Genomic DNA, 13,655 nt, shown 5'->3' on the forward strand with positions numbered 1-13,655 from the left:
TTGGTTTTTGGTAACTTTCAAATAACGTTAACATATTCCCTGGAGGCTTGGGGCCGGCGGGTTTACCGCTGATTGGAGCTGACGACCCAAGCCTGCGCTGAAAAAATGGGTAGCATACTGGCTCCTTGGCTTTCAGTGTGGGTGCAGTAGTATGGTCGAACCTTGTGGGTAAATCGAGTATTCCGCCGTTGGCGTTGCGGTCCCGTTGCCGAGGAATAACATAGGAAAAGAGTAGTAGTGCGCTGTGGTCAACCACTCTGATGGGACCCGAGATCACCAACTTCCAACAGCCAACAGATCCTTGCGTAAATTCCAGCCATCCGGGTGTGCTTGATGGCACTTCCACACTTGCAGTGGCTGAACGGGAGGATCAGGCCACAACCTGGCAAATCCGATACACAACACTTCACATCGCATTCTCCGCAGCAACACAATTTTGGCTTAAAACTCAATCACCGAAATCCAGAATCCTTACGCCATAAAGTTTTCTCATCTTCACCAGATTCAGAAGCAAATCTAATGCTTATTTTAGGGGCGAGAATGGAGTTGCTTTGAATAATAATAATAAGCTCTGGCACCAAACCCTTGATGAGCAGAATGATAGGCTTTTTGAGCACGAACCAAGCATTCCATGTGGCTGATAAAAGGTGTTTTCCCGGTACTGCACCTTCCCAAATCCCAGTTTGTTGGACCACGTCACGGCTGGGTTCTGCACGTTGCAAGCAAGGCACAGTCTTGTTTCCACGGAGTCCACAGGGTACTGACACACCTGCGTCCTATTTGTCATTGGCCGGGTCGATCACGGCCTAGGCCAGCCACCCCATTTGCCTCAAAGTTGATTCTTGTTGGTTCTCCTTTGCACCCAGACTATTTTCCCGAAATTCAAGGACACAAGAAGTCCAGCGAGTTCGACCTGTTATTTCCGATTGGTGAATTTTTAAGAATCAAAATAGTCTTTTAACATCTATCAGTCTGCCGGAAGAATAATAATGAGTGGGCTTTTATGCTCCAGCACCCTGAGCAGAAAAAAGCTTTCCAAGGGCGTTCATTGTATAGTCAAATAGTTAGCCCGTGTTGACTTCGTTACAGCCAGTCTGTAACATCACCACCTGTTGTCTGAACATGTTACGCCTCTAAAGTCGCGTTTTCACCACATTTTGACCATATGACATGTTTAAGTATCTTCCAGCACCAGGGTTGACCTCCTAAAGAATCGAGAAAGACGTTCGTCTCGACCGTGATATTGAGGGTAAGAGCAGGAAGGAGCCTTTTGCAAAATACCCATCACGTGGATATTACCTATTTAGGAATTAGGAAGGATGCAACAACGATTTGAACCGTGTCTCTCATCATTCCCCATTTCGCTCGAGGCTGTTTGCTTATATCTAATATTTCCTGCTAACAAATCAGACTGCCAGGGTGCTAAGGATAGCCACTAACAATCAGAGCAGGACGACTCAGTATCCACGATGGGTCAGGAGCGTGGCATGGAAGATGATCTACATGATATTCTTAGTCCAGGTCAACGAACAGAATTCCTTAATCTCATTAAATCTACAATGGATTCGATGCAGGAAACAATATGCCATCCTTCTGAGTATCTGACCAAACCACTTCTGGGCACCAGTATCAATGGGGTTACAGCTCACCAGCAGCCACAGACATCTAGGGAAGGTCTATCTGTTCTACAGATCAAGATAGAATTAGATGCACTGGACTATTTCCAAGCTTGGAAACAATCGGTTCTACGGCGCATAGTGGATGGCCTGAAAGACCACGAGATCATCAATTCACCTCAGCAACAAAAACCTCCAGTTGGAACTGATATTCCATCCGTGGTTGAATCGGCATCCACAATGAAATGCCAAACCCCATCGAAACTCTTAAGCCATTTACCAGAGCGTACCAAATTACTTCTTAGCAATTCTCTTCTTCATTTGCTGCTAAGTCTCAACACTTATAATGCTCATTCTCGTGCTCTATTACTCAAAGTGTCGGCTGATTTGGGGGTTTCCATCAATGATGTAGTCGAAAACGAAACGAAAGTTGCTCGAGGCCTTGTTCAAATCGCACAAGAAATTTCCGCAATAGAAGAAGCAAAGACTCGAGCTGAACAATCCAAGGCCCGACGACGTTGGAAAATAGCCCTTGCTTCTGCGGCGGGAGCTACCCTAGTTGGGGTGACCGGTGGTTTGGCAGCGCCGATGGTTGCCGGGGGTATTGGAGCGCTCCTGGGCGCGTTAGGCCTCGGAGGAACGATTTTTGCAGGATACGCTGGTGCTCTTGCTGGAAATAGCCTTGTCATTGGTGGCATCTTTGGCGCTTTTGGTGCAACAATGACTAGCAGAGTGTCAGCAAAATATACAAGGCAAATTAAAGATTTTGCGTTTATACCCATAAGAGGCCTTCGAATAGTTCCTAACAAGGCTTCGCCCATGACCCCTGATTATCGTTTGCGAGTCACAGTCGGAATCAGTGGATGGTTCACAGAAGCACAAGATATTGTCTACCCATGGCTGGTCCTTGGCGATGATTCAGATGCTTTTGCATTGCGATGGGAAGTTGATGCCCTATTGAGGCTAGGCAATTCTTTGGAGGGCGTTGTAAAAAGACTAGCATTCACAATTGCGGCTAAGCAACTACTCAGAAAGACACTTTTGGCCCCAATTGCGGGCCCCTTGGTGATACCTGTTATTGTGGCAAAGCTATCCCGTTTGATCGACAATCCATTTGGTGTAGCGAAGACCCGAGCAGGAAAAGCAGGTGAAATCCTTGCTGATGTCCTGATAAATAAGGCTCAGGGCGAACGCCCTGTCACCCTCATCGGATACTCTATGGGTGCTCGTGTCATATATACTTGCCTCCTCAGCCTGGCCAAGAGGCGGGCGTTCGGTCTTATTGAATCTGCAATTTTGTTGGGCTCTCCAGTTTCTTCGAACCTCGCGCAGTGGCGACTAATAAGGACGGTTGTCAGCGGGCGTTTGGTTAACGTATATTCTAAAAAGGACCATATGCTCCGGCTGTGCTATCGAGCCCAGAGCCTACACATGAATGTTGTCGGAATTCAACCGATTACAGGAATTCCTGGGGTGGAAAACTTTGATGCAAGTGAGATTGTCAGTGGTCATACGCATTATCCCCTGGTAATCGGGGTAATTCTCCATAAAATTGGCTTCGGCTATTTGGATGAAAATATGTTACAGTTGCAATTACATAGATTTTGTGCCCTTACAAAAAAAGATAAGATATTGGTTGATTGTGCAGAAGAGCAGAGACACGAAACTAATTGCAGGTCAGCTCAGCCAAACCCACAATAAGATTATGACGTATAGAGCTCCTAAAAATTCCAAAATTCTTATAACCAAGAGCAATTTCTGCACAGATATTTGAAAGCACGCCTTTTCTCCGTTTGAAATGAGAGGCGTTTGATACCAAAAAGGAAGTCTAGATATTCACTATTGTAGGTTCTTAGGTTATATAAAACTACAAGTGGTGATCCAGAGGTAGCATAGATTTAAGGTAACGCACATTTCCTGGTCTAACATAGTTAGAGAGGGATGGTTAGCTACATGGTGTGATTGAATGTAAAGGGGGTAAGGGGGGTGACATTATTTCTTTCAAACAAATGGAAGGGTGCTTACATTGTCACTGCAACTCAAGACACCAGACAATCAAAATATACACCTCGACAAGGTTGTTTTCCAACTAATTTTCCACTTTTTTTAAGATATAATATTGCTATAATTAGCATCAACCGAGTAGCTTCAAAAGATATCAGCTTTCCGACGCAGCACCAGTCACATTTCTGCTGAGAAGCAAGAGTCAAACATGTGAGCGGGCTGGTTTCTACAGTTTGGCATGTAAACAAATACAGCAAGGGATGAACATGATTTGTTATAATTTTTTACTCCCTAGACTTCTCTTTTCCTGTTCCTTCATTATCCCTTACCTACCGTATAGGAATTGGCTAAATTTGTCGTCATAATATGAAAACCAAAACTACCAAGTTCAAATAACTGGTATGTTTCAAGTGTACTATGAGTTACCGTAGAAATGTAGTAATATGTTGTAATCTTTCAGTATTGAGGTCCTGTATCCAATATGCATTTTGTAGAAGACTAACATTTTCATGCCAAACGCCAGTGATCAATTCATTTCCGTGCATAACAAAGGTATTGCTTAAGTAATGACCATGCACTTGAGAGCGGTGTATAGTAAAGAAAAATCAAGCTGTTTGATGCTCATGCTTCATCAGTCCATTCTTTTGCTTGTCGAGGAAATACGCGTTTGTACAAACTGATACCTATAGCATCTTGCGGGTTTATTTTTGCATCAAAGGTGGCTTTGAAGTATCCATGAGTTCCCAAACTCTCTTTAATATAACCACTGCGCCCTCGCTTGGTCCATAACTGCAAGGCTTTAAACCAATTCACATCCTCGGCGTTGAAGAACATATATCGAACCGTAACAACCTTTCGGTGGATTTTGAATGGATGGCCAGTCAGGATAATTCGCTTTGCAACGACACGACCATGATCTGGAGTCATCGTAGTTCCAGTGCCGATTAATTGCAAGGAGTTAATCATGGCATGCGTTTCATTTCCTTCAAGTACCTCTGGATCCGGGATGGAGGTACGCCTAAAGACCAGTACGGGTATGGAACCCCAAGAAATTGGGCCAATGTATGTGGCAACAGTATTTCGGCCAGGATGAAGAAACCTGTCAAATTTGTGGACATTGTTTGGAGTAGTTCCAGGCGCAGAGAACAATGGGTTGATGATCATCCGGCGTGGGCCATACTGAATAATCAGTTCTTCTTTAGACTTGAGAGGTTCTTCAACAGTCGAGTTGAGAATCATGTTAATGTTAACAACAGAATGTTTATGTTCATGGCGTAAAAGTGAAAACAAGGAGAGCGGCGAAGGAACTTTCTGTCTAAGACGTAACGGCACATCGCAAAGAATAACATTCACTCGTGTGCCTGGTGTTACTCCTCCCGCAAGGGCTTCGCGAATACATTGATTTCTAGACCCTTTATAGTCGGCAACTTGCAGCAGGCGCCGCCAGTTTTCAGGCTCATGTGGTCGATCCTCTTCTTTCTCCCAAATGCTAGTCTTTAGACTCTTTAAACCGCGATACCTCGCTAGGCGTTCTCTTGCTAGCGTATTAGGGTGAAGTTCAATTTCATCCGGAAATTCAAGATCATCACTTTCGTCTCGCTTACGGCTGGCCCGATATTCTTCTATTTGTTTAACTTCCTCATCAGGCGAGGGATCAAGAAACATTTCCGATTGAGGGTACTCTGAAGGGCCGGCCTCCGTCATACCGTCTCCGCTACCATGATTGAGAAAAACACCATCTTCAGGACCAGCATCCTCGTCTAATTCCATTTCCTGATCATCCTCGTACATATTGTCGACAATATCAGATCCCGAGTCTGACACATCATCTAAATACCAAGCAGCTTGGTAGGAGGAGGTACCCTTGGGAAGACGCCTCGGCTTTCTTGATGTCTCCTCTTCATAGTCGTCATCGGAGAAATAATGGTGATCGTCAAGAAGTACTCCTTTTCTCTCCATGTCCGTCGTAGGCATCATCTCTTCGTCCATAAACACGTCTTCTGGGGCTACTACAGCTAAATCGTCCGCATCAGCCGATGGTTCATCCAAGGGGGTCACCGTCCCATCGCTATCTATATTCATAGAATTATCCTTATTTTGCAAAGATGCCGGAAGAATTGAGGATATCTGGTAGTCTCCCCATCCAGGAATGTGCACCAAGCGGTCTGCCTTTAAGCCTTTTCCCCGAACAATTCCTGTTATTGAGACTTGGCCAGATTCGTCGTTTGTTTCTGGCCATTGAATACTTTCAATGAGCATCCAACTTCGATCTTCCCGCCAATTTATACCTTTAGGTGTTGCAGTACATATGCTTCGGACAACATTCGAGCATTCCTGTCTCGAGTCTAAAGAATGGAGCTTTTCCACTGTGGGAAAGAACCGGTTGACAAGAGTTTTAATAGAAGATAGAACCTGGGGTCGCCGTTTTGGCGGATTCACTTTATCAAGTCCCTAGACATGCGTTAACAGAAGCGTAGAGGGGAAAGCTTCTAGGGACCCATACCTGGACAGCAACTATGACGTTGGAGATACCTTGGCTTTCCACTGCTCGAAATAGTAGTTGACTCTTGTCATCAAGATTTTCATCCGTTGGTAAGACGAAAAGCACAAAGTCCGCCAATCGACAGATGTCTAGAATACCAATCAAATCTCCAGTCCCTGGGATGAAAAGTACACTTTGCTTAAATCTATCAATACGAACACGACATAAACCACCGTGCACGTTTTGCTCTGGTATATCCACACTTTGTGCTAGCATCGACACTGCCTCTTCTATATTGATGCTTGCTGAAATGGGAACAACAGCTATGTGACGTGGCGCACCATTCTGGCCGGAGAATACACTGGTAGCGTCTGCTTTGACCTGCCGCTTCATTCGTTGCTTTTGCCGAGCCTGATTCCTCCTTTCGAGTTTAGACATCATTTGCTGGTGAGCGGGTTTTCGGATACCCTTTCCTCGAAGTTCAACCTTGCCTGACAAAAAATCAGTTTAAATCTAGCCAAAACAGCAAGCAGACCACACCTTTGTGCAGATCCTTCAGAGCTCCTTTTGTCGAGTGCTTTGACTTGAAGCTCTTGTGCGCATGTTTTGTTGTGCTCCGATGATGGTGTTGGGTTGGAACGGCGACAGGAGCCATGGTTGGTGCACCTGGCCCTTTAAACCTGAAAGGAAGAGAGGCCAGTTTGAATTATTAGGGAATTCCTCTTCTAGAAAATCTGATGGTTTGTATACTGCACTCACTGCCCGTGCAAGAGATTTGGGAAATCGACTATCGTGAAAAAGCTTATCGGTTTATCAGTGTGCGATAAGCTAAGGTTGCTTAGGCTTGGCAGTAAATTTCAAGATCACCGCCAGAAAGACATTTCTACAACCTACTGCTACACCCTTGCTACTCGCGCCCCGACATTTCTGTGGCTTTGCTATGAAAGTGCGCTAGCCATGGAAGTTGAAATTTCCAGACCAACGCCTACGCAACGTCGCTCATCTCATTCCAACTCCGATGCCAAACTCCGACTTGCAGAAGCTCAAAAGCAATATGGACGAGGAAAGAAAATTAATGTCAAGAGTATACGAGATAAGAAACTTCGAGGCCAGCTGAGGACCCTTGAGAACAAGTATAAATATGCCGCCTTGAAAGCGAAGGATGCGGAGATATTATTAGAGCACGAAAGCGGTTTCCTAGAGCCGGAAGGAGAGCTTGAGAGGACATATAAAGTTAGACAAGATGAGATCAAGGATAGTGTGGGACTAGAGACAGCAAAAAAAGGATTTGAACTGAAATTAGAAGATCTTGGGCCGTATCGTGCGGACTATACTAGGAATGGCAAGATGCTTTTGCTTGCAGGCCGCAAGGGCCATGTTGCGACAATGGACTGGCGAGATGGGAAGCTAGGTTGTGAACTACAACTAAAAGAGACAGTGAGAGATGCAAAATGGATGCATAATGAGATGTTCTTTGCTGTGGCGCAGAAGAGATATGTCTATATCTATGACCACAATGGCGTGGAAATACACTGCCTGGATAAGCATGTTGAGGCAACAAATTTGGAGTTTTTGCCATACCATTTTCTCCTGGCCAGTGTTGTAAGTCACGATTAATTTCATTGTTCCCTGTGCTGGTTTGCTAATACTCGTCAGGCGACTTCCGGCTACCTCAAATATACCGATACTTCGACAGGACAGCTCGTTGCCGAGCTTCCCACCCGACTAGGGTCACCTACATCCCTTTGTCAGAACCCCCATAATGCAATTCTCCATGTTGGCCACCAAAATGGCACTGTAACTCTCTGGTCACCGAACAGCTCAACAGCCCTTGTCAAAGCGCTCGTCCACCGAGGTCCCGTACGATCGCTCGCGGTTGACCGCCAGGGTCGGTATATGGTTTCTACTGGTCAAGATATGAGGATGGCAATTTGGGATATACGTATGTTCAAAGAAGTACACAACTACTCGGTGTTTCAACCTGGTTCAACAGTTTCCATTAGTGACCGAGGCTTAACGGCTGTCGGCTGGGGAACAAAGGTCAGCATCTGGAAGGGGTTATTCGAAGCCGCTGCAGCAACGGAAGAAAAGGTTCAGAGTCCCTATATGTCCTGGGGTGGCGATGGACAGCGTATCGAAAACGTACGTTGGTGTCCGTATGAAGATATCTTGGGTGTTGCCCACAATAAAGGTTTCGCCAGCCTGATTGTTCCTGGGGCTGGTGAGGCCAACTTCGATGCCTCAGAAGCAAATCCGTACGAGAACGCGAAACAAAGACAAGAAGCAGAAGTGAAAGCGCTTCTTACGAAACTACAACCAGAAATGATCTCTCTTAACCCTGACTTCGTAGGAAGCCTAGATCTGGTTAGTGATAGGATGAAGCGAGAAGAAAAGGATCTTGACAATAAGAATGAAGACCCCATCGAAAAATTGAAAAACCGCGGCCGTGGGCGAAATAGTGCCTTACGAAGGTACCTTCGAAAGCGGGGATCAAAGAATGTTATTGATGAGAAGAGACTCAAAGCTGAAACTTTACGAAAAGAGCAAAACTCAAGAGTACAAGAGATAATGCAGCGAGAGAAGGAAGAATTAGGCCCTGTCCTAGCGAGATTCGTGAAGAAATAGTATGTGCATGCATTTGCCCTTGGTCAGGAATCATTGCAGGAGCCAGTACTCAGTTGCATTACAAGATATCCACAAAATCTCACAGAACACGGAGTATGTATGTATATTATTGAATGAAGGCTTGGTGTTATTGACTGCATGGCATATAGCTGCGAGGCGATTCGGTCGTCGATTCGGTCGTGATCCTCTCTTAAATGTTTCCCATTGTTACAAGCACGCCGAATATCGTATCACATAACTACTTCGTATCCGCTGAAAAACAGTAACTCGGCCCAAATCGCATCTACACAGGTCCTGAAGTCTTCGGCGCCCCGTTCTTCCATCTTGCAAGGCTAATTTCATACGCCTCGGTTGTCTTCCACGCACTGACAATCAAATTCACAATATGCTCAACACCTCTGCCATTCTTCACCTCCGCAAAAATGGTTGGTCCTCCTTCCCTCATCTTCGCCGCATCTCTTTCCATTACGGCTAGATCTGCCCCAACAGCCTCTGCCAAATCTGTCTTATTCACGACTAGCAAGTCACTTCCGGTGATTCCGGGGCCACCCTTACGCGGGATCTTATCCCCACCAGCAACATCAATAACATAGATTATATAATCTGCCAGCTCGCGAGAGTAATTTGCTGCTAGATTATCACCGCCTGACTCGATGAGGAGCAGGTCGGTTTGGAACTTGCGCTGGAGTTGCTGGAGAGCAAGAAGATTAGCACTGATGTCTTCGCGAACAGCAGCATGCGGGCACCCCCCGGTTTCGATGGCACGGATACGCTCAGGGGAGAGAGCTTTATTGCGAGTGAGGAACTCAGCGTCCTCTCTACGCAAATAATATTTAGTTGCCGAGATCAAGCCAAGAGTCAGAAATTTGATTGGCAGGGGATCGAATGGGGTACCTGGTGAAAATATCATTCGTCACAGCAGCAACGTTGTAAATATCTCGCAGGGCCAAGCAGAGCTGCAGCATAAGAGCCGTTTTGCCCGATCCAACTGGCCTGACCCCGAAAATAAAATTCACTAGCTGTCAGCCTATGCATTCCTCTCTCGTGTCCTTAAACTCGGATTAAATAAACAAATCCCGTCCGTCACCATGTAAACACGCAGTACAGCGTGGCCATTGTAATAAGGGCATGGTTCTTAGGCCAAGCCTTCGACGCCATGTATCCATACGTACCCTCCGATCCCAATTGTGAACGCCCTGTCGTTCCAGTCGCGGCCGTCGACCACTGGCATTTCGCGGTTCAGGAATGACCCCGGGCCATCCAGGATGTCGTGCGTGTGGCCATGAGAGCCGGCGTCGTGGGCGTGGGAATGAGAGTGCGTATGTGTATGAGGGGGGACGTGCGAGGCAGCCATTATTATTGCTACCGTCTTCTCCGGCGCTCAGACGAGATAGCAAAGGGATTCACAGCGGAGACGGAAGACGTGAAGTTGCGTAGAGATTGAGTTTGGACAGCGCCTCGCCCCGCCGAAGGATCCCCCAACCTTCACGGCAAACACTAAAGTGGCAAAGTCAAGTGGTCGTAGGGGATCCCAAGACATTATTGATTCGGGTCGAAATCTACTGTACAAACACAAGCCGCCCGATCTTCTCTGAAAGCATACCGAAAGCGGATATCTTATCTTACAACGCCCACGAAGACAAAGCGGGTAGAATTCCCTATTGGTTCCATTGCTGTAGAAAGCCATACACACCACAGCGGATCTTCAATTAAAAGCACGAGAACAGGCAACCCCGAGGCAAAAGAAAGAGAAAACGGAACAGCAAGTGTACTGACAAATAAGTACAGCAAACATTAGAGGTGTATCCCACAAAAGCCACGGCGAGAAATTATGGATGAGCGGATATACTGAGAAACAGCGCGATCCCGCAGAACAATGGAGCAAGGAAATAATCATCATAGGAAATACGGCGAGTTAAAACGTGGTCAAATATAGTCATTCCATATCCGCAAGTAGAGCGGCGTGTGGTGCAATAGTATCTTTCAGAGGCGCGAAAAAACTCAGCAATAAGCCTTCGTGCGAACCGCATGCGACGCCCATTATAGCCGATCTACTCCAAATTCAAAGAGGAGCCATTCAAAAAATAGCATCATATCTGAGCCTGCGCAAAAGAAGAAAAAAACAAAGACGAGAAGCGGAACTCCTGGCACATTGGGAATAGAGAGAACACTCGTAGGAAACGCCTGAAACGCATTCCGACAGGAAATCATAGAAAGACAAGCGCCGCACCAAAGTAAAACCGTAATGTGCCGTAATGATGAGTCTTGGGTGAAACGGAAGAACGCCTTGATGTATGATAGCCCGTGATAACAAAACGATGATTATCGACAAGTTTGCTGCTGACTTTGCGTGGTTGTTCGGTAAGGAGTCACTTGCGATGGAAATGCAAGCCGTGATGTCATTGGCTCACGCCCTTTTGTCGTTTACCTCCAACTCTCGGGCTGGCTTTCACCTTGGCTGCGTTACTGGGCCCAGTGCCATTGATTTCTGTGGCACTGTTTTCGTCGGCCTCCATTTTGATAGTGCTTGCCCGGCGTCGTTTATTGCTGACATTCGGGCTGGTATTCGCGCTTGTTCCCTGACTTACACTAGTGTTCGTGCCTTGCTGACTTTGTTGCGCAGCCATGGCAACCGGGCCAACCATGGGGTTTTGTGCAGGGCTTGGGGTATGAGCCGGTCCTCCAAAATGAGGCGATCCTTGCACTCCAGGTATGCCCAAATGGGCCATGGCTGGTGAGGCGAATTGGTTGGGCCCATTCAGGCTAGGAGTACGTTGAATATGGCCTTGTTGCTGATGGCTCTGGCTATAATTCATTTGGACCGCATTTTGTTGGTGAGGATAACTCGCGACCAACTGTCGGAGGGCTTCGGGAGGAGAAAGATGTGGATTTTGTAGCGAAAATTGAAAGAGGTGCTGCATTTGAGAAATTATTTCGGCAACCTGGAATTTAAATCAGGTTAGTTGGTAGTCTACGACAGCAGTGTTAGATGTATTGTACCTCTAAGAAGCGCATTACCGCAACAGGGACGCCATCATCAGTCACTACTGAGTCTGGCAGGGATACATTTGGAGTTATAGATTGTTTTTGCTGCATTCGTTTAGTAAATGCTTTGTTAACTTTGGGGCTTTGCTTTTGGTCAGGGGACTCGGGATTTTGTAAGAGGTTTCGAGGAATATATTCTGTGTGCCCATTGGTTCCGATGTCGAGGACATCAATCTGTCCGTTTGGATTGAAATACGCCTTTATGGCGCCGCGAGAAACGAGCTACAAAGATGTGGAAGTTAGATAAAGATTCACAAGATTTGCAGCACCTGGAACTTTACTTGGCAGCCATTATCGAACCAATACAAGAAAAAGGTTCTTGGGCTCTCCAGAACTTGTCCCCCCGTTGGAAGGTCCTTCTCCACCGCAGCTTCAACAATCATTTGAATTTGCCGGATGCCACTATTAAATTGCGTCCAGTAGTAACGAGCAAGCGCCGGCGTTGATATTTCGAATTGTTTTGACCCACGCTGTGCGTTCCAAACACCTTGACGAAGCACTCCGACTGGAGAGTAAAATTGTTCAACGAAAGACTGCCAAAATGCAAATCCCTGGGCGGGGTTCCGATTCTGAGGTAGAATATGATCAATACATTAATTTTCCAAGGGATAGTAAAAAGAAAAAAGGAAAAAACTCACTGAATAGGCACTAAGCTGTTCCGCAAATGAAAGGAGACGAAACATAAATGACCGTTTCGGCATTCGCGATGGCATCATCACTGAACTGGCACCCTGTTGCTGAGCCCTTAACTGTGCCTCTTGAGCAGTCATCTGTGGTTGTTGCGGTGGCTGGGTTGTTGACGGGGTCTGCTGGGGCTGGCCTTGCTGAGGTTGTGCCTGAGCGGTTTGTTGGGGTGGTTGAGATGTAGCTGGGAGTTGGGGTTGGGTCTGTTGCGGTTGTGTTGCCGCAATACTGCTAGCTTGGGTTGTGGGCGTAGATTGTGGGTGAGGAGTAGTCCCTTGACCATCAGGTATTGGCTGGGTTTGAGCCCCGGGCCTTTGCTGTTGCGGTTGTTGTTGTTGATTTTGCTGCGCTTGCTGAGCTGCCATGTGCATAGCAAAGAGGTGTTGTTGTTGTTGCTGCTGTTGCTGTTGCTGTTGCTGCTGTTGCTGTGCCTGCTGCTGTGCTTGTTGTTGGGCTTGTTGTTGCTGCTGCTGCTGCTGTTGTTGCTGCTGTTGCTGCTGCTGTTGCTGCAATGCTTGTGATTGTGGATGCTGGCCTTGGTTTTGGAGTTGCTGTTGAATATGAGGGGGTATATTTACTGGTCGCATATTGGGATTTCCAGCCTGGACAGCAGCAAGGTGGGCAGCACTGACAGCTGGCGTCCCATTAGGCAATGAAGCAGGAATACCTCCATGTTGTTGTTGTTGTTGTGTCTGCTGCTGCTGCTGTGCTTGCTGTTGTTGAACAATGATTTGCTGTCGCTGGCGAAGAAATTGCTGCTGCTGTAGCTGATGTTGCTGTAAAAGCTGAGGATTATTCGCATCTATAGGTAGGCAAAACAATCAGCGGAAATGAAATACTTTGGAATTCCAAGTTTGAAGGAATCCAGTCTTTGTAGAAGGAATAACGATCGAGTAGAAGTAACATACAGTTTTGCGCTAGCTGAGGGTGCTGAAACATTTGGTGGGAGTGAGTAGGACCCAAATGAGATAGTGCATGTGCACTCGGGCCAGGGCCACCAGGGCCAGACGTTCCAATAACTTGTGGCATTGCGGCGGCCATTGGAGTGGCCTGGCTACCAGGAGGGGCTCCTGTTACCGAAACGCCAGGGTGCAGTTGCTGAACCATACCGGCACCCGGAGGAGGTGCTGTAAGATGCGCCGCATTAGGGTGCTGACCCGGGGCCATGGGGTGCCCTGCTGCTAAAGCGGGATGGTGTG

The 13,655-nt window shown here is 46.8% G+C and overlaps 5 protein-coding genes across 5 annotated transcripts; 2 read left to right on the top strand and 3 right to left on the bottom strand.

Moving 5' to 3' along the window:
- Positions 1-1,469: 1,469 nt before the first annotated feature.
- LOZ57_002869 (uncharacterized protein) lies at positions 1,470-3,317 on the top strand (the record flags this gene model as incomplete). The annotated part of the gene is made up of 1 exon (XM_049251927.1): positions 1,470-3,317. The coding sequence occupies one exon, from the start codon at positions 1,470-1,472 to the stop codon at positions 3,315-3,317; it is 1,848 nt and encodes a 615-aa protein (XP_049109245.1).
- A 924-nt stretch (positions 3,318-4,241) lies between these two features.
- On the bottom strand, positions 4,242-6,757 carry TSR1 (ribosome biogenesis protein tsr1; the record flags this gene model as incomplete). The annotated part of the gene is made up of 3 exons (XM_049251928.1): positions 4,242-6,071; positions 6,124-6,593; positions 6,643-6,757. The coding sequence occupies 3 exons, from the start codon at positions 6,755-6,757 to the stop codon at positions 4,242-4,244; spliced, it is 2,415 nt and encodes an 804-aa protein (XP_049109246.1).
- Positions 6,758-7,059: 302 nt separating this feature from the next.
- Positions 7,060-8,727, top strand: utp7 (putative U3 small nucleolar RNA-associated protein 7; the record flags this gene model as incomplete). Its single annotated transcript, XM_049251929.1, has 2 exons — positions 7,060-7,704; positions 7,759-8,727. The coding sequence occupies 2 exons, from the start codon at positions 7,060-7,062 to the stop codon at positions 8,725-8,727; spliced, it is 1,614 nt and encodes a 537-aa protein (XP_049109247.1).
- A 283-nt stretch (positions 8,728-9,010) lies between these two features.
- Positions 9,011-10,081, bottom strand: LOZ57_002872 (uncharacterized protein; the record flags this gene model as incomplete). The annotated part of the gene is made up of 3 exons (XM_049251930.1): positions 9,011-9,545; positions 9,622-9,720; positions 9,900-10,081. The coding sequence occupies 3 exons, from the start codon at positions 10,079-10,081 to the stop codon at positions 9,011-9,013; spliced, it is 816 nt and encodes a 271-aa protein (XP_049109248.1).
- A 1,045-nt stretch (positions 10,082-11,126) lies between these two features.
- Positions 11,127-13,623, bottom strand: LOZ57_002873 (uncharacterized protein; the record flags this gene model as incomplete). The annotated part of the gene is made up of 5 exons (XM_049251931.1): positions 11,127-11,669; positions 11,728-11,994; positions 12,054-12,341; positions 12,411-13,258; positions 13,365-13,623. The coding sequence occupies 5 exons, from the start codon at positions 13,621-13,623 to the stop codon at positions 11,127-11,129; spliced, it is 2,205 nt and encodes a 734-aa protein (XP_049109249.1).
- Positions 13,624-13,655: the final 32 nt, after the last annotated feature.

The sequence above is a fragment of the Ophidiomyces ophidiicola genome, assembly GCF_022830035.1.
Source record: "Ophidiomyces ophidiicola strain CBS 122913 chromosome Unknown scaffold_8, whole genome shotgun sequence".
NCBI classification, from domain to species: Eukaryota; Fungi; Ascomycota; class Eurotiomycetes; order Onygenales; family Onygenaceae; genus Ophidiomyces; species Ophidiomyces ophidiicola.